A 21415-nucleotide genomic window follows, 5' to 3' on the forward strand; every position below is an offset into this window, starting at 1 on the left:
TTGTGAACAAAAGACATACATGACAGCTCTCTGGAGGTTTCACTTCAGTTCCAGACAGAGTACATTCTACAAAATCACAGAGAAAGAGGGATGGTATAAGGTCTAATACTTCAACCACAGGAATGGGAGTTAGGACTCCCCAACTCCCTTCCTATTTCTGCCATTAACCTGCTGTGTGGTCTCAGATAATTGTTTTTCTGTTGTTTTTTTTTCAGATTGTCCATATGTAAAATAAGATGCAATATTACTGTCTGTACCTCAAAAGGGTAAGGCTTGACTGAGACATGCAAAGCTCCTTAAGACTCTCTGATCAAGAAAAGTAATACTAATAAGTAATGACCATGACGACAGATTGAATAAAGCCTGTATTGAAGCATGGTTCAACAGTGAAACAAATATATGTTTTTAAGATTTTGCCTACTAATAATACATACATACCTGAAGTGTTCCATGCTGCTGTCTAGTGTTTTGGGAGCAGGTCAATAAACATACAGACACCCTGTGCTTCTAGCAGACAGAATGAGACCCTCACTTTATTAAGTCTCCCAGACATAGGCCTGGCAGAATTCGATTTTTCTTCTAATTTTGACAATTTATATCAATTTTTATTTTTAACTATTTTTATTTTTATAATTGCAGGAAATTAAAGGGTGGTTAGAGTTGAAGTTAGGAGTAGGGCAACATGGACAGCGGGGCTGCAAGTGGCTCTCAGCACAGCTGAGGGGCCCAAGACACTGGGGTACAAGATGTGGGGGAGGCTGCGGTCTTGCCTCGGAAGAGCAGAGCCCTCCGGCTAGGACTGAAAGGAGGAGACGAGCCCCCAGTCCCAGGGTGCTGTTGAACACTTCCTGCCCGAGGACAACTCCCACACTTCTGTCTGGTGACTGAGGGTATGGCTACCCTTGAAATTTCAAAGCGCTGCCACGGCAGCGCTTTGAAGTGTAAGTGTGGTCAGAGTGGCAGCTCTGGGAGAGAGCTCTCCCAGCACTGCATGTAAACCACATCCTCTACGGGTGTAGCGTGCAGAGCTCAGAGCCGCGCTCCCAGCACTGCCGCACTGATTACACTGAGGCTTTACAGCGCTGTATCTTGCAGCGCTCAGGGGGGTATTTTTTCACACCCCTGAGCACGAAAGTTGCAGCACTGTAAAGTGCCAGTGTAGCCATACCCTGAGTGAGCGGGGCCATGACAGCAGGGCTTCAGAAGGCACTCTGCTCAGCTGTGGGGCCAGTGAGACCCGACTCCTGCAGGCACAATGTGCAGGGAAGGCTACAGTCCTGGCAAGGCAGAGCCCTCTGCAGCTCTGCTGTCACAGGAATGAGGGAGTGGGTCTGTGGAGCCGCAAAGGGCTCCCTGCTTTGTCACAGGGCTGATTATACCCAATCCCTGCAGGCACAAGGACAGGAGGCTTCTGATGATTGTTACCAATGGATTTTTTTCATCGACTTCCGTGTGTCATCTGAAACTGACATGTACCAACATTATTAATTTAAATAGAATCCAGCCCAGCTTTATGGTTTTAACTTGACTGTACCTACAATCAGCACTTCAGTCTCAATTATGTGAAATCCAAATACCATACTGACAGGACAAAGTTGCGTTCAAAAGTCAGCAAACCGCAAAATTAACGTTGGACATACAACTTTAATGCTGCTCTCTTGCACTTATGTACTATGAAAGAACTTCAGTATGTGCTCAAATACTGTTTCTCAAATAATATCTTACAAACTTTCTATACCATTAGAACAAACATCTTGCAATTATTTTTAAAAGATATATTTAATTTGACAATGATACAGTATATTTTAATGACAATTTTTATATGGTAATTTTTCTTGTCTCATAAGAAATGCATTTTAATAATCTTATCACTGCAATATGTCTCAAGTTGTTTTTCAGTGAAACACATGTACATAACTATTAGAGAATATTTTGAATGGCTTGTTTGACCATATACCTTACATAAAAGTTTATTTAGTAAGTGTTATTCTCGAACAAGATTCTTATTTTCTCTTTTGACTATTTGAAAATACTTTAAAGTACATTAAAAGCTACTTTAACTATTAAGAATTTGTGTACAGAATTTACCATTACACAGTATAGTTTAAAAATTATCAACGTATCAGGATATTTCTAATTAGGTAAAACTGAAAACAAATTTTTTAGATGCATTGACAAAATATACTTTATTAAATATAACTGATTTATGTCTTTTGAATAATTAAAAAACAAATTTAATTTAGAGTGAGTTAGGTTGGAAATTTACAGTTGCTCTTGGAGCAGACCAGGAATCCAATTGTGACTCAGAGTCACAGTTCAGACCCTGGTTCTTTCTTTGTTCTAAGGAGAAGTAATCTGCGCCAGGTAAAGGGTGGCAGCAGCCGATTCCCTTCCCCCTGTGCACTACCTCAGGCTGCACCAGACGGCACACTGGAAAGAGCAAAGTTAAGGCTCTTCCAATATCCCATTTATCTGCATGGAAGGAGGTGTGATGTGACCGAGGCCAATCTTCCCCCCATCGTATGTGCTGTAATCCACAATGTGGGTAGCTTGCAAAGAAATACCCTTCTGTCCCCTTACTCATCAGAGCAGGTACATCCCAAAAGCCATAATCTTGCCCAAAGTGATAGTGTGATTTTTATCCAAAGGCTTTTATCCTCTGAATCCTGCTACCAGCGAATAAGTGAGAAGGTTTAGGGAAAGCTGAAATATTTGCAGGACTCCTTTGAAAGGAACATTTCTCTCTCTCACTGTGTTGACTCACTTTCATCTTCTTTTGTTGGTCCTAAAAATGTTAGGGACTCAGGATATTGGGAATGTAAAGACCTTTAAAAGCTCTGCTCTCATCAGAGGAATTGGGAATCATGAGGAGACTGACTGTAAATATTGCAAAGAAGGTATCAACATAGATTGGTTTCCAGTAGAAACTGATGGATCTGTTCTCAGGGGGAAAAAAAATAGTTTAAAGGGCCAAATCCTGTATTTCTCTGCCACTAAAGCCAAGGTGATCTGCTTAAGGAATATCAGATCAAGCTCTAAATAGATAGTGCCATTGCAAATGATTGGCCATTGTGTACCAGTGAGGTGTGAAATCTGCAGCAGGAGGAGAGATTGGAATGGAATAAACTAGAAGGGAAAATCACAGGCGCAAGTACCTTATCTGGTTTGCAACCTAATACATTTTGAGCTGAAGTCATTGGGTGGATCGGACAACCTCGTGGGCTAGAAACAGAGTAGGAAGGGACAACTCCTTCCTGAAAACGTTCAGGCTAATGAAATTTAAAAAAGGAACCTAAGTCAATCAAAAGAGAAATAGCAAAATATAAGTCTAGCTCAAGCTGTAAAAAAAAAAAGTGCATATCCTCAGTTACAGCTTGATAACATTACCCACACATGCATCTGACGAAGTGGGTATTCACCCATGAAAGCTCATGCTCCAAAACGTCTGTTAGTCTATAAGGTGCCACAGGATTCTCTGCTGCTATTACCCACACAGGGACATGTGGCTGGATTTCAAATATTTCACAGCAAAGGGAACTGCCCTTGTCAGTTATGAGGGTATGTGATGTGAACAGCTGGTCCAATGCATGAGATCAGACACGTGGTTAAACTTCTAACATCACCAGAAGTCATTAAGTAAAATTGAATCAGGAAATACCTGTCTAACACAAAAAAGTAAAACAAAATAAAATGAAATATAATTATATTGTATATGGTCAAAAAATATTATCTTGTAATTGCAATCAGATATAAGTGATCCAGATCAGTGTAGCTGACAAAATAAATTTTACTCTAGGTGTCTGTTTCTTGCAATTGCAGCAAAGCCATATTATGAAGATGGATATTCTACTATACGTTTTGAATCAAAACCATTTCAGGGCATGTCATACAGACATGCACCTGTTAATGTCAATTTTAATGCTCAAATCACATGCATTTTACTATTTACAGAAGCTCCAGCTGCTAAGGAGGAGCATAGAAAAGGGAAATCTCTCCAAATTTCAGCATCTCTGCTATATAAAGCAGTCCCCCAGAATCATCTCATTCTGTAAGGAATCAGTCTGGGGCACAACAAGCTACGGGTGTTGCTATTGAAATGAGAATGACAAAACTATGTCACAACTGTGTTCTGGTGTCCAATTTTTCTATTGCTGTTAGTTTTGTTTGATCCTTTATTAGTCTCCTCTCCTCTTTTTGCTTTTCTTTTAATTTCTTATTTTAATATAAACCCTATTTGCTAATTTGAGTTTGTGGTTTCAGCTTTGTTTGGATTTTTCTGACATGCATACAAAAACTGTCAGCTAAACTCAAATGATTACTATCTGTTTTGAATACTGAAATCCAACTGAATCTATGCAGTTTGCTTCTGTAACTTCTTATGGATTCTACTTAAGTTGTAAAAACTAACAGAAGGAGAGAAAGAAAATAATAAAAGGTGAGCAGTATTAACATTTAACAGAATTGCAGAATAAATGGAAAATAACAGAGTGACAGGAAAGGAAGGAACTGGACTACTTCCTCATTTTACCAGGATTTATTTAGCCATCTAGGTCAACAGCAGCAGAAGACTGACACCAGCAATACATTAGAATACTTGTACAGCTCTAGAGAATATATAACAAATGTCTTTCCCAATATGGGTTACAGCAATGATGAATCTTTTCCTTGTACCACAGGTGAATAAAATTCTTTTTAATCATGTAGCAGAACTTGAAACATTCCATTTAAAATGTACTAGACATATTTATTGAGTTGTATGCTCTTGGCAGATGCATTAGCCAAAAGAACTGCTTCTAACCATTGAGTAAGTCATATTGAAAATGGGGTTTCCTGTGCTATTTATACAAAGACTGTTTATAGTACACAATACCGGCAAACACTATTTAAAAAGCAACAACATAGGAAATAACATGCATTGGGTCTGACTTTAAAAACAAACTTGTACATAATAAAAAAAATTAAATCAAGACACCTATTTGTAAAGAGAAGAAAATAATCACTAAAAAAGGCCAGAGCGTTTTAAAAATTAGATGTCCAAATATACTAGATCATAAGATTAGTATAAATACCACTTTTCAAATGCAAAACCTCCATTAAAATACTCAAGATCTTTTTGTGAAAGGGATAAACGACATGTAGTACAACAACTGTAAGTGACACTTACAAAGATTATATGCACTGACTAAGACTCCCATTGACTCCAATAGGAGCTAGATGGAGTCCTTTGAGAATATAAACACAGGACAAGTTTTAAATCCTTTATGTTGATATGTACAAACAGCACCAGATTTATGGTCTGGAGAGAGAGGTTCACCTATGTTCCTAACTGAAAGTAAGATGCTTTAATGGAAGATACAGTTTAGAGCAAGAGTGGAGGCAATGGTGGAAATGCTGGGACTCATGCTTGCTGTGGAATTGAGTAAACACAGTGGTGTGTATATAAACACCAACTTCAAGCCGGTATCTTCTGCAGGGAAAGAAAGACAAGCAAATAGAGTGAAGAGGATATCTGCTTCCTTACACTCTTAGAATGAATAATAAGAACACACACACACACACACACACACACACACACACACCCTAAAAGCTGCATGAAAGCAATTCATGTCCTGTGGTGATAGTTATTTCTGCAGATGTTTACTTGGCAATCTGAAGTGGTGCACAAGTTGCAACCCTAGTGTGAAAAACCTGAATTTTTTTTTTTAACACCCAAAAGCCCATATATTCATAATGACTTCAAAAAATAAAAATATTAGCATCTGAACCAATAAAGATCAAGTTGGGAAGTCCACTAAGCACAAGTTTCTCCTCACTTTCAAAGTTCTCTCTAACCTCTTCTTCTGCTACTAGCTTTCCCATTCCCTGTACTCTGCCAACACATCTGTGCTAGCTATTCCTTTTGTCTCTTTTACCCTGTTCTAAGTATCTGTCATCTCTCAGTCTTTTTTTAAACCAGCCCACATACTTGGAACAGCCTATCAGCTGATGTCTGCCCACTTCTTTCCCAAAGAACAGACCCCATCTGTATCCATGAAGCAGTTCAGCAATAGACACTGTGCAGCATTCCATGGTTGTTTCTGTGTTTTGTACTTGACCTTGATGTTAGACAGTTAGTGCAGGGGTCTGTTATCTATTTGGCATACTTCACCTCTTGTAAAAGTAACTATACACTAAAGATGCTACATAAATAATATCTCTCTCCTTTCTCTCGTCCTATATAAACTGAACTTTTGCCCCACTTCTATGCCATGATTTTCTCCAAGATGGTAAACAGGATTAGTTTTTGTTGAGACCTTTAATCTTTTCTAAGGTGACAGCGAGGCATGATTCTGCCACTGTTACTCATTAGTACCTTACTTCAAAAGTATCCCCTTCAATTGAAAAAGGCCCTATTTGCAGAGTATGGTACTTAATGTGAGTAAAGTTAACAGATTCCTGATCATAATTTGTAATGCAGATATCTATAGTATTCATGCACAGCCCTTGTGAGGGTGTCTTAGAAATAAGTTTTAAAATGTTCCATGTGGTCCATGTGAAGAAAGCAACGAAAGCAATATGTTGCCTTGTCATTCACTTTATCCTGCAACCACTATTTTCAAAGATACTGGGTCCACTTAGTAGCCTTATTCTAAACAAAATCAATGAATAAAGGGAATTAAACCACAAACCTGGTGAAATTATTTTACATTTCTAGAGAAATTTTCATCTGTCGGAGAAAGGAAATGATGTTCATGCAGACAGCTTTATTTTCATGTGTCTTACTAAATTTTATTCCCACATTGGCACCACGGCAAGTAATTCCATTCTCTGGTTAGCAATTAAATAATTGAGGGGTTTTAAGAATTAAAAAAAATGTAATAAATAACCCTTAAGCAATCCTCCATCCCCAAATCACATTCTCCTCACAGGTTAGATTTATGGATGACAAGACAGTTACTGCCAATTAGGATTATTATAGGGGCCTAAAAAAATGATGCTAGGAACAATAATCTTAACACCACAATCCAAACCACATGATATCCTATTGGAATTACTGACTATTTATTTACCACTGAATTCAATTGTTGAATATTTATTTTTGCTTTTATTTCCACAACCCGAAACCTCCGATCACCCCAGCCCAACATGCACACTCTTCTATCTTGTTGATTTAACAAGTACTCAAAGCTAAATTTCTTTTTCAACAACATTTCTGCCATATATCAATATATATCCTCGAATTCCAAAACTGCAGAAAAAAATTAAGCCTATCCTACGAAATCGCTCATCTTTCAAACAAACAAAAAAAAAAGAACTATTGAGTGAGGGCGTTTTACCCTTCATGGGAGGCAGGGTGAACAAGGATAAAAGTACAAGAAAGTGGTGTGGTGATGCTGACCCAGATATTTAAAAAATAGATTATTACTTGTGGTTAAGGCACTGGACTGGAACTCAGGAGTTTTCAGCTCTCCAGGACTTCCTGTCTATTCCTAGGCAAGTAATTTAAATATTCCTCTGTGCGTCAGTTCCTCATTGGTAAACTTAGAATAATATTTCCTTTCTCCCAATTTTGATCTCCCTCCCTGTCTATTTTATCTATTTCAATTGCAAACTCTGAGACAAGGGCTGTCTTTTAGTATTTGCTTGTATGGAGGAAAGGGGCCCTGGAGTCAACTGGGTATCCTTGGAACTATAAACACCAACAATGGCATTCAGGATATAGTGCTAACCCTTCACATTTATATCATTAGATTGCATAATACAGTTTTACAAATGCAGCACACTTGAGAGATTGTGCAAAACCAACTGAGAATTCATGCTGACTGACTTTTTCCATTCCCAGACTATAGAAATACTCTAAAATACGCATCTTCTGGAGTCACACTTCCTGCTTTAATGGTACAGTATACCCTGCTTTCTGAACCACACAGACAAGCGTATAATAGCTTCTAAAAACAATAGTATGTTTGGCACGAACGTTACATTCCTCCACAAAAGAAACATGTTATTTCTTTATAGTTACTACCAATCTCCTGAATTAACCACAGAGAAGTTTTTACTACCATTCTGCCACTATCTTGGCAGATCACATGCCTCTCAAAATTCTTGCTCTGAGCAATTGGGAGCGGATATTTGTAACTGAGCGTACGGACTATTTCTTTTGAAATAAACAAATCAAGTATAATAAGTCTCAGAAGCGGGGAAAATATAGTGAGTCATCCACAATCTCCAATTTTTCCATTTAAATCAAGGACTGACTGAATACACAGTCAGTCTGTAAATTCATCTTCAGCCTGTATAAATTACAAGTTTATATAGTCTAAGCCTCCAGGATAAACACATAATTTCTTAACCGGTCATATCCCAAACAAGTCTTCCATGTTTTTCTGAAGCTACCACCTTGTCCTATTTGTAGTTCTCTCTCTCCCACTACCACCAGTATGCATATATCCAAACACACACACACAGTCATCAGCAACTAAGCTGTTTCACCAATTGTCAACAGGTACAATCTCACTCTCAGAATCGCTGATTGAAGATCTGGCTGTGCACCATTGTACTGGAAGGAAGAATTCGTCTTGGCTGGGTTCATCTTTAAAATATATCATTCCTCTTTACTTAACAAAGCTCCCTCTATTCCTGCCCTTAAATCAAAATGGAGTGACTTTGTAGTGTAGAAAATGGGAACATCACACAGACAAAAAATGGGCTACCTTCCTCGAAAGAGAACTCAAAACTGGACAAAAAACATTAGGACAAAATGAGAACAAGTTCAGAATCAAAGAGTCCATGGCCACTTCTCACATCCCTTATGTTTCTCTGTTCTTTCTGGTACAGCATCTGCTCTCTAAGATTTACCAGCTCCTTGATTTATTTTTGCTCTGGTTTTATTTAGACCATTGTTACCTGTTACCATGGCAGTGTTATACTGAATGCTTCTCGTGACAAACCTAAATTTTTAGGTACTTAGAACAGCTGCAAGGAGCTGGTTGAAACTTCCTGCTCATCAACTGCTTGACCTGGTCAGAAGCTGGAGAAGCAAGGAAGCTACTACAACTTCCACCAAATACCTTATGGAGATGGGGTGCAGTGAGCTCAGGTGCAGTGGAGTTCCACTGGACGACACTCCTTCCTGTTAATACCTTTAATGTGCCCCCTCACATTAGGGATATGAGGAGGCTGGCACAAGAGACAGCCTTGCTGTCTCTGCCCACTTTCTGCAAGTAGTCGGTTTCCTTACACAAGGATTTCTCCCCAATGGCTGTTTCCAGGCCATTTTGTTTATACAAAGTAGGCTGAGCAAAGAGGAGAATCCAGCCAAAATTCTCATATAAAATGTAAGTCTCTAAGTCCTTGTGGCTGTGAACATAGCTTTAGCAATGTGAACTGACAACTACAGACTACTTGAAGTAAGAGCTAAGAAGTACACATTGTCTCATTTACTCACATTTATTCTATTAGGTTGTTATACTGCATTCATTACTGTAGTATCAGAGCACCTAGGATTGGGTAAGCTCTAAAGCAGGGGTAGGCAACCTATGGCACGGTTGCCGAAGGCGGCACGTGAGCTGATTTTCAGTGGCACTCACACTGCCCAGGTCCTAGCCACTGGTCTGGGAGGCTCTGCATTTTAATCTAATTTTAAATGAAGCTTCTTAAACATTTTTAAAACCTTATTTACTCTACATACAACAATAGTTTAGTTATATGTTATAGACTTATAGAAAGAGACCTTAAAAACATTAAAATGTATTACTGGTACACAAAACCTTAAATTAGAGTGAATAAGTGAAGATTCGGAACACCACTTCTGAAAGGCTGCCAACCCCTGCTCTAAAGTCTAATTATGACAACTTAAATATCAATAATGTTAACAATGATAATCAAAGCAGGCAGGAAAGAAGAGGAGTGATATTTTGGGTGGAATCTTTTTTTGTTGTTAAATAGGTAGAGCCTGGTTGTGGGCTGTGGTTCAGAGACAGTCAATTCCTCCTGGTCAACATCCCTCCTATTTTAAAACTCAGCGGTTTCCGCTGGATACAACCCTGTCTTGAAAAGGACCAATCTCTGAAAGAATGAAGGTTTGTAAAGATATATAAGTGTACCTTTTTTTTCTTTCCCTAATAAAAGGGAATCGTTCTGAGTGCAGGTAACAAGCTGGCAGTGTTTATAAACTACCCAAGAGATGCTAGAAACTTGAGTAAATTTTGCTTACTCCTTGCTGCTGATGATTTGATAGTCCACTGCCAAAAGGGAAGTTGGAGTATCCTTCAAAGGAAGACCTCAACTATGATCTGGGAAGTCCTTAGGGAGGAAACCTGGGAGTAAGCCAAGCCTGGGGAGAAGACTTGGGCTGGATTTTATATTGTTTCATTATGAGCGCCTTTTATAAATAAAGCCAAAGCCCAGGAACAGGGCAAATTTTGGCACACTGGAACTTGTGTGGAATGCACAAGAAGGAATGCAGAAGAAGGTTGAGGGGAACCACCATCAACACAGGGATTTTTTGTGTGCCTACCCACAAAAAAGCTTTGATTTAAGAACAATTATAACTGGCAAGCAATTAATCATGTATGATTTGCCCTATTCTAGTGCTCACTGAAAAATAATGGGGTAATATATTTTTATATTGATATCTCCACTGACCCCACAAGATCTCAGAAAATGTAAATAATTATCTTAGGCATTTCTACAGCTTATGAATACATAAAATAGCACAATAAAATAGCTGTGTATGTTTTCATTGAAAGTTTCTTTTTCTTTATTTAATGGAAATTAAGAAAAAAGAAACAGTATTATGTCAAAGGGTCTGGTTGAAACCAAGCAGCAAAATATTAGACTTTTGACCAAATCCTACCAATTTAATAGGAGTTGCATTTGTGAAAGCAGAATTTGGCCCAGCATTCTTCACTTGCATCACTGCAACGAAGAGTATAGTGCTGCTTTCCCATATTTTTCTTGCCTCCACCCAACTAACCAAAGATGTAATAAACATGATGCATCAGCTTCAGTTTTAAAAAGGACATGGGAAAGTACTTCAACAGTTTTATCTTATTTTTGCTTTTGGTTTTATGCTTCTCTTTTTAATTCTCTTAGAAGCTTGAAAATTAAATGGGTTTTCCAGCCAATTCACCTTTGGCAGCCACCAACTGTTTCTGGCTGTGCTTACGTTAGCGTTCTATATTAACACTGTCTCTTTGTTTTGGTTACCTCCATGTTTCTGAATCAGCATGGTCACTGACATCATCGATATTGTCAGCACAGTTCTGGGAATGGGCTGTGACTATCTTGGGCTCCTCCTGCAGGTAAAAACAACACACTGCAGGCCCTACATAAATGGTGGTGTGAGTGGGGGTGAACCTCCCTGTCAGGCAGCTGCAGTCCATGGTGGCAGCCTGCCTAACTGTTACGGGATAGGGGAACCTGGGCCCTACCAGTCCACTGTGTTCTGTCTCAGGAGCCCTCTTGAGCACCGTAATCCACAAGTCTGCTACCTGAGGTCAGGCTAACCTTCTCCCCGAGGGCTGCCAGATGTCTGTTTATTGACCGGAATGCCCAATTGAAAAGGGACTCTGATTGCTCCCGTCAACACTGCTGACTGGGCTGCTAAAAGTCCGGTTGATGGCGCAGTGGGGCTAAGGCAGCCTGCCTGCCCACCTATCCTGGTTCCACGCGGCTCCCGGAAGCGGCCAGCATGTCCAGCTCCTCGGCGCGGGGCAACCACGGGGGCTCCGCATACTGCCCCCACCCCGAGCTTTGTCTCCACAGTTCCTATTGGCCAGGTATTCCACCCCAGAGCCCACACCCCCAAGGCAGAGCCCTCACCCCCTCCCACACTCCACCCCCCTGCACCAGCCCAGAGCCCCCTCCCATAACCTGAACCCCTCATTTCTGACCCCACCCCTGTCATAAGTAGATAGGTAAGGTAAGGGTTAATTTTCTTTTACTGTAAAGGGTTTACAAAGGGAACCAAACACCTGACCAGAGGACCAATCAGGAAACAGGATTTTCAAAAGTAAGGGTGGGAACCTCTGGAGGTTTTTTGGCTTTTTTCTGGGTCTTTTTGTTTTCCTCGGCTGTGAGTAAACAAGTTTTTCTTCTAACTCCATCTTCTTTCAAAGTTTCTCCTAAACATCTGTGAGTACAAAAGGAAACGAAGTAAATAGGCTGTTATATGCTTTGTGTTGTATTTATATGTGTGTTGATGTGCTGGACTGGTTGAATTTGGCTATCTTTTAAATCAGACTGTTTATTCATATTTTCTTATAAGCAAGAGCCTGTATTGATCTCTTAATGCAGTAATATTGTTTTGTATTTTCTTTCTTTTTATATAAAGTTCTTTTTTAAAACCTGGCTGAGGTTTTGGGGGTTTCTCCGGTGAGGCTACAGGAAGCGGGGGTGGAAAATCTCGTTATATTAGCTTTACTAGATTTGAATGCATCGCCTGGTCTGCTGTCTACCTTCTATTGTCCCAGGAAAAGGCTACAGGACAAAGGGAGGGGGAATCTCTTGTGTGAGCTGACTAGGTGAATGCATAGCCTCGGGGAAGCTAGATTGCCTCTCCGGTTGTATTCAAGGAGTGAAGTATAGCATCACACCGGCTAACCCAGGAAAGGGGGGGAAGCTGGGGCGGACCCCTTACCCCCTCCTGCACCCCAACACCTGCCCCAGCTCAGTGAAAGTGAGTGAGGGTGGATGAGAGTGAGCGACAGAGGGAGAGGGAAATGGAGTGAGAGGGGGCAGGGCCTCAGAGAAGGGGTGGGAGCAGGGGGCAGCCTCGGGGCAGAGCAAGAGTGTTCAGTTCTGTGTGATTACAAAGTTGGCAACCCTACTTTTCCCTCGGCCTCTTCCTACTGCTGTGCCCCTCCTCTTGTGGCACATAGTGGCTGATGGTTGTCCCTGGTGTCCTGGTCCACGGGTCGCAGCAGGGTTGGGAGTCTTGGCTCTGTGCTGTAGACCTCCCTCAGCAATGCTTTCCTGGAGTAATCCCTCAGCAGCAACGAGTGTATGTCTGCCTGTCTCCATCTGCCCTCCTCCTGTGCTGAAGACACCCTCTTTTAAGTCTCTCCTCCAACTGGAGCATGCCCAGTAAGCCAGTCCAGGCATGGTATCTTGGGCCCAGAGTTGTTCTTGCACTCTTTACTCTCCAGCATGGGTTTTATGCAAGGCATTACAAGTGGCTTCTTTCCTCTCTCTCACTTTTTGGAGGAAGATTGATTAATTTTAAAAAGCAGGTATTTAGAAGCCAGAGGACATTCCTTACCCAGTGGATCTTGATTATAGTTCAGCCCCCAAATCTGAGGATGAACTAACTACGGTGGAGGTAGGGTAAGAGCACTGACATTTTCAAATAGCATCTTCTTGCACAACAGATCTGTTTCTTGTGTATTATCTGTTTACTTTACTGACAAAAGTAAGTGTAATGCTTGTTACTCCTGTCAGCCACACAGAGCCAATGTGCAATGGCTTCTTTTCTGGCTCATGCATTATCAAATGAATTGCTACATTCATAATGCAAAATCTTCATCATTAGCAATGATGCATGAACCAGCAAGAACACAGCTGGACTTTCATATCCCATCTTTTTTTCCTTATAAAATGAATAATCATGTTTAATTAGGGAGAAACTACAATGGCGCTTTTACAGTCAATTTTCATTTTAAAGTATCCCTTTTAATTTTCTGAGTTTTAGTTGAAGAACATTGCATTCATTTTGCTCAGTCAAGAAAATCCACCCTTTTTATTGTGATAAAAAAATTGAAATATATCTAATGTGCTTTTCAATGGAGCAGAGAAAGGTATAATATGATCCAATGGCTGAAAGTTGAAGCAAGACAAATTCAAAATGGAAATAAGATGTGAATTTTGAACGGCGAGAGTAATTAACCATTGGAACAATTTACCAAGGGTCATCATGGGCACTCTCCATCGCAGACAATTCTGACATCATGACTGGATGTTTTCTAAAAGATATGCCCTAGGAATTATTTTGGGGAAGTTCTACGGCCTTTGTTATACAGGAGGTCAGACTAGATGATCAGAATGGTCCTTTCTGGCAAATAAGTATTCAGTACGCATTCTGCTGTCTGAATCAAAATCTATAAAAGGGTCCACTGAAAATATAAAATTCTCCATCTGTATGAAATGAATGGCTATTTGTATATGGAAAATACAGCTTACTAAAGTCAATATTTGTTCAGTAATTGATTAGAAGATTCCAGGGTAGATTGATTTAAATCTAACAATGCTGTAATTGACAATTATCACTATCATATGGCACTGTCATTGCTGAATAGCTTTATGAGTGGCTTTCTTATCTGTAATGACAGCAATTATTTTAAAGTATTTAAGCCTGAGAAACAGACGGGTGAAGTATACGTTACCATATTTAAACTAATTTCATTTCACTATGTTTTTCTCAATCTTACTGAGTGCAATATACTTAGATTGTAAGCTCTTGGGGCAGAGATCAAGACATGTATTCTTCTGCATACTGAAGTGCAGAGAATTCTATTAGAGCTCAACATACAACACATCTACAAATCAAATATTTAATAACTATAGCAGAATGCAATCTACTATTATCAGCGTGCTAAGGGGCATTAACAAAGATAATCAGTATCGCCCAAGAATTAAGAGGCAGTGAACAATTTGTGTGTGACACCCTGATCTTGAAAATTCACAAACGGCGGATTGTGTCCAGTTAGTTCTTCTGACCACTGAAGTGTCTTATTGTCATGGTAAACTCTTATGTTATGTCATAAATAATCAAAGTAAAATGAATAGATATAAGTAGAACAGGACTATAGGAGTATAAGGTTGACAAGTATACAGAAGTGATGAGTGTGTATTAGGTATATAAGTAAAAGAAGGCAGTAATGCAAGGTCTACAGGCTAAGTCCTGTAAGATTTCAGCTTAGCCACACTAGGACTCAGGCTTAAGGAGACTTGATTTGAGTGGGTGACCTAAGATTGACCCTATGCCAAGAAAGCCACAAGATTACTACATCTATTCATGATGTGCCAATAGGTGATGTTACAGAAAAATAGACCACAAGACAACTGATTGTAACATCATGAAAAGTTCTGTTCTGAGCACAGGTTGCCCTGGAAACAGGTTGACTTAAATGTTAATAAGACGCAAATAAGAAAAAGGAGAAATAAGAGAACGACCTATAGAAAGTGGAGCAGCCCCAAAATTCCTGGGGTGTGGAAGTACAGATAAGAAAAAGGAGGGTTGGAACCCTCATGCATGTGCATAAGGTATTAGAACATGGTCAGAACAACGAGATAAAAGAAGTGCCCTGGCTGAGATAAACTGGGAAGACCTCATTGGGACAACCCCAGCAGGAACTATCCTTCTACAACAACTACTTGTTGAGAGATCCACTACACTCTATATAGTATCTTTGGATATGTGAGTATGAATACAGCAGAAGCTATTGAATGGCCTCTCAGGTTTCATACACAAATGTGAGATTGTAAAACTAATTCTCTGCTTAGTAAAACTTATAACACAGATAAAACTTCTTACTTATGATTGTGTGTGGGGTCACTGTCTTTGTTCTTCATGTGTTCCTAGAGCTCCAAATCTAAGGATGATTTCTACACTAATAATCTTAAAACTGTGGCCCCATAGGAGCTCGACTCACTGTGGTTTACCACAGAACTATTAATCAATTCAGAATTAAAACAAAGGCTACAGAATTGTGATTGTACAAGCAATTCCTGAGTATCCAAGAAGGTCAGATTGACTTAAGAAGGCAGGTGCAAATATGCTTGGCACAGAGAGGAGAGTAAATGTTCTACTGTACATTCAAGTAGTGTTTTTCAAAAGTAATTTTTTCATTATAGTTGGATATCTGAGCCTACTGACAGTGGTGGCCATCTTGCTAGAAAGTCATGTAAATTTGTGACTATGACAGAGTGGTAGCTCAATGTCAATTTATAAATGAATTTCTAACTCCCTTTAATAGTATCTCTAGTGCTATTATATTTTATTTACTAGGGCAGATTTGGAAAATGCTTATATTGTTTTACGCTGAGCTGCCAATGACTTGATTTTTGAGAAAGATGGTTACTTCCAGCATTTACCTCAAAAAGGTTAACAACATATTTGGAGATGAGGAAAAGTCAGGCTTTGTTTTGGCAAAAGCTTTGTCAAGTTTTGTAAAGACAACACCAGGAGCGGTTTGGCTCTGGGTTGTGTTTATCCAGATTCCCAAATTTCAGAGGTAATTGGATAAATGGTTCTCGCTTTGACCTAACTTTAATTGCTATTAAAAGCTGAGATTACAAATCTATGTAGTATTGTGCTTCTTACAGTACATGAGAATGCTCTGATAGCTGGACAGAGCAGAATGGGCAATATATTCCTTTAACACTCAAGCATGTCTATACTATTTACTTACTTCTATCTATTATATCTCTATCCACACAGAGAATATCACACAAGAAGGAGGAGGGGGAGGAAAGGCATAACTAAATGCTGTTCGAGTAAAAATAATAATACCATGAACATATAATAAAACTGAATCTGGTTCTTATCAATTATTATTATTGAGTAGAAGAAATGGTAATGGACAGTGGGTTGCAGATTTAGACAAAGACTACTCTCTGTTGAGGGATTAGATAATTCAGGGAACTGGTAATGGAATACTGAGCTTTTCACCTCTAAGTAAGCCATTCAGATCAGTATATAGTCAGTACAGACAAAAAGCTGTGTTATTGTCAGATGCTATTGGGTTATCTAGGTGAAGTGATTTAATGACTTCAGTCCATTTCTTAGGGACAAGTGATCAAATCACCAAACAAATAAATAAATTACATTTTGGAAGCCTTGACAACTGTCCCAATAAAAGGAGCATGGAGACTGGACTGAACTACCCTCTTAGTCTTAACAGTAGGCCTTCCAGGTTCAGGGTTAAAACATGTTGATAAGCCATGGTGTACCATAATGGATAAACAAAAGCATACTGTCTTCCAAGGTTCTTTCCACCAACACTTAATTCAACTGTAAAGTGAAAGTGATTAGTCTGCTTGTAGCTATAGTTGCTCTCACTTAGTACTACTAGGCTCAACACTGACACAGATTTCAAAGCTTCTTTATTGTACGTATAAATGGTAATGAGGCAAATAACTGCCTTTTTCATGCACTCACACCCTCCCCCTCACTACAGACTACACTAACTGCAGGATATTATTGTATTACTTTGTTGTGAGGCTAAACCCCCACTCCCATAATTGAAGTAAGTGTGGGCTGGGGGAGCAACAGTACACTGCTAACATTCCATTTTGATTGCAACTGTTAAATTAAAATAAAAATGTCTTTAAAGGCATTCCTGGGCATTTCTCTAAGGAACACTCACCTACCATGCAATTAACTCACAAGCTGTCCACTGAAAGTCATTGTTTATCTCTAGATATTGTACTGAAATAACAATGAGGAAGCAAATATTCTCAAGAAAGCAAATGCAGACAGTAGTTTGAAACAAGTTTGAAGAAAATATGCCTTTCTCCTTGTCATAACATAAAGGGATGCATTTTCAGCTTGGTTCCTTTACAAGTCACCTAAATGTACAGTGTGTGCATATATATCTATAAACGTATGTAAACACTTGAGTAACTCTTCACTATGGAAGAGTCCCCTAATGCCTTTATGTGAGGGCAGATCTCTAAGAGTATAGTTTTTTGTTCTGAGGAAGAAAAGGTAATCTCTTATGAGACAGAGTGGACCTTGCACGCCACACTACATGACAACATAACCTCATTTAGAGAAAGCTTTAAACCCTAGTTCACTAGTCATGTTTCTTCAATATAAAAATAACTGGATTTAGGGTTACTCTCAAATTCAAGCAAGAAAGAGTGGGAAGTATGTCTGTGTTGAGGAAGCAGCCACCAGAGAGTGCAACTGGGATTCTGCCCCTGGAAAAAACTACCAGTCCAGCCGGGAGCATTGATGAAAGTAGCTCTGAAAAAGAGACATTATTCTTTCCTGGGTATATGTATCCAAAAAAGCATAATAACCAATAATAATAATAATAATCCAGTAATTCATCACCTGATTTTAAAATGGGGAAAATGCATGTTACACGTCCTATACTTAATTTGTGCTGTGGTACTAGACCATTATCTAAATTCTTCTAAAGACAGAAATTCCAGTAGAATTTTCAGCCAGTTCCTGCTGGTTCTCAGTTGGCCAGTAGGCATGGGAACAAAGCAACGAGGTCTATTGACCACCCCACCCCCATTAGAAATCAAGAGAGACATACAGAAAGATGATAATGGAATTTCTCATGGAATTTTCACTAGAAGATTTCTTGAGAAGAAAGCACAGCCTTATTTGCTTTCTTATTTTGTTTCCAACACACCTATAGGAAAATAAATTTGAACCAGTTATTTTACTGGCTAAATACCCTGGCAACTAAAGCAAGAGTGGCTCAAATGACAATCACAAGGCAAATTCAGCCCATGGAAACCACTTGTGTATGGAGACACAGCCCATGGAGACTACAAAATCCAATATGCAGCAGCTCTGCTTGAGACAAGACAGGGCACTTTGCCTGTTGAGATCTGTAGTCTATCCAGGACTCACTTCCACATTAATAATAAGAGCAGTTGTAACCTGCTACGTTTTATGCAGTTTAGGTGGCAACACCTCCTGCCCTTGACAAGTTGTCAGGGAAACACTTGGATCAGCAAAGTTTGGGGGCTCCCTTCCAAAGGCACATATCGATCAATTTCAAAGAACTTAAAATAACTGAACCAAATGCTGAGTTAGTCTCTGTTATCTTATAGGAGTTGAATTATTTATTTCAGTGAATGTAATGCTCACCACAAGTGCTATTGCCACATACTAATGACACTTATTTTCCCAAACAACAGTAATCTGCCCAGAAATTATTAGTTTAATGATAGCGACAAAGGTCCTTACCTGTGAAAGCATTTGTGGCCTGAAAACCAGCTTCCTGCATACTGCTCTCTCAGCGAAACTTGTGATTCCAATCTTAACCTGTCCTTACTAGAGGCAACTGCTAGGCTTGAAGCTGTCAAGTCACTTCCATCTTAATTTGTCACAGTCCATTTCTCTCCCCATTCCAGCATTTGGCATCATCCAATTCCCTCCTGCTCCCAGGTCCTTTGAGCCGTAGGTACAAGGGATATGCACTGAGCCCAAACAGCAAACGTACGACACTCACCTCAGCCGTCCAGCCAGAGGATTTTGGCCATGATGAATTTGAAAGTGAAGACAATTGTCAGACTGAGATTGTATTTCCTTTTTAAAATTTAGTTCTAATCCACAGTTCATCCAGCATCATTTTTTCAGGACTGAGCCACTTGTGATGTTCAATTGTCTTGTCTCTCTTGTGCTTCTCTCCCGTTTCAGGCACACTCACTGAGAAATTAGAAAAGAAGAGATTATGTTTCCTGATGACTTCTAGCAACATTAATATTAATAGACTCCCGGGAACAACAAAAACCCAAAACACATGATCGGGGATTGATTGTACACATTAAAGGGGATCTTCAGAAGGCAAATATTATGATTTTGCTGAGATGCAAAGTGTGACCGCACAGCTCTTTGAAGTGCAAAGAGAAACAGTGCTGAGGGTGTCAGATATGATTTACATTTACAGATATGATATGATTTACATTTCAAAAGCCATATTTAGTAGAGATGGGGAGATACAGTACAATAACAAAATTGCAGTTAAAAGGGAAAAGGAAAAGCACTTAAGGATCTCAAGTCTAGCCTATTCACAATCACAGTGAGGTTAGCAGCATTTTATAAAGCTGCTTCCCTTCTTTTCTGGAGCAAGATGCAGAGTACTGCAGACTGTGAACCTGCGTGTGTGCATCTAACAATTGTCTTCCATGGTTAAAACCCCTTTGCTACAGGTGCTGTTAATAACCTGTTCAAAATCTCAGTTGAAACACAGAAGATGCTACCTAGATGCTTAGCAAGGTTAAAAAACAGGTTATAGAGCTGTGATTCTCAACCAGGGGTCCTGGGGCCCCCTGGGGGGCTGTGAGCAGGTTTTAGGGGATCTGCCAAGAGGGAGAGGGTTAGATTTTCTGGGGCTCAGGGCAGAAAGCCGAAGCCCCACCGTATGGGGCTGAACCCAGGGCCCTGAGCCCCGCCACCCATGGCTGCAACTGAAGCTTGAGCAATGTAGCTTTGCAGGGGCCCCGTTACATGGGACCCCAGGCAACTGTCCTGCTGGTTACCCCCTAACACTGGCCCTGGCTTTTATATGCAGAAAAACAGTTATTGTGGCACTGGTGGCCTGTGCAGTTCAGGACCATCCAGGACATTAAACCTTATGTTACAAGGTTTAAGCAGATCCCCTGAAGTACTTTTATAGCATATTGGGGGGCCCTCAGAAAGAAAAAGGTTGAGAATCCCTGAGAACAAAGGGGGCCTAACTTCTCCACAGTACTTGTTCTCTCTAGGAGAATTAAGAAACAGGCATCTGTGAATGACTATGTATGTTAAGTAGTAGGGTGCCCAGACTATTTCAACTAGGACATAGATTTAGTCTCATTATGGGGACACAGTAGGATGCATATGGGATGGTTTTGGGAGATAGGGAAGTATTTTGTGTGATTAGTCCAGAGGGATGAAGTAATGTTTCAGCATCTGAGACATTCTCTGGTTTGGGCACTTATTGCTGTGGGGAACAGGAAAGTTGACTGCTGAAGGGGGCTTAGAAGTGGGGTCCACTATGATCATCCCTCCCTCGACCCACCCATTGGCGCTTTAGCTTCCTCCCTTCCACGCAGCAACCCAGGTGCACCATTCCCTACTTGAATGACATGCTCAGAGCTGAACTGTCTCTGTGCAGGGCCATTCTATATTGTTTCTCCACTGGCCCACATGTTGTGACCTGAGAAGAGTCTCCATAGGAACATAGGAATTGTCATACTTGATCAGACCCCAGGTCCAGCTAGTTCAATATATTATCTTTGTCAACGGCCACCACCAAGTACTTCAGGGGATCTGCTTAAACCTTGTAACATAAGGTTTAATGTCCTGGATGGTCCTGAACTGCACAGGAGATTCTGACACGCTTTTCAGACTTATCTGCATAAGGATACTCTGGAGAGTTATACTGACTCAATTAAAGGTGTGATGTCAATAAGCATAAATTGAAGTGTGCTAATCCCCCACCTGACTCTGCCAGGCTCTCATTCAGGAGTCAAATGGCTTTAAATCACTTGAACTTAATCCTCTTCCAAGGAGGCATATACACAGGAGTTTCACACACTTTAATTTATGGGTACCGACTTCACACCTTTAGCTGATTCACTTTAGCTTTCCTGAGTGGCCCCGTGTAGTTGTGCCTTTTGGAGCAACTTATGCTGCAAAGTGCACCGGTGCATGGGCAGCTGGTCTTCAAGTTCATCATTAAGGCCCCATCTTAATAGGCAAAAA

The 21415-nt window shown here is 40.0% G+C and overlaps 1 protein-coding gene across 1 annotated transcript in view; it reads right to left on the minus strand.

Annotated features, from left to right (window-relative positions):
• Nucleotides 1-21415, minus strand: part of LDLRAD4 (low density lipoprotein receptor class A domain containing 4) — a 462955-nt gene that overhangs the window by 254221 nt on the left and 187319 nt on the right. Inside the window, exon 2 of the mRNA XM_032792011.2 lies at nucleotides 18914-19375. Coding sequence (XP_032647902.1) covers nucleotides 18914-18953 — 40 coding nt within the window. The 5' untranslated portion in view covers nucleotides 18954-19375. The remainder of the gene's footprint in view (nucleotides 1-18913; nucleotides 19376-21415) is intronic.

Source organism: Chelonoidis abingdonii, chromosome 2, assembly GCF_003597395.2.
Source record: "Chelonoidis abingdonii isolate Lonesome George chromosome 2, CheloAbing_2.0, whole genome shotgun sequence".
Classification (NCBI taxonomy): domain Eukaryota; kingdom Metazoa; phylum Chordata; order Testudines; family Testudinidae; genus Chelonoidis; species Chelonoidis abingdonii.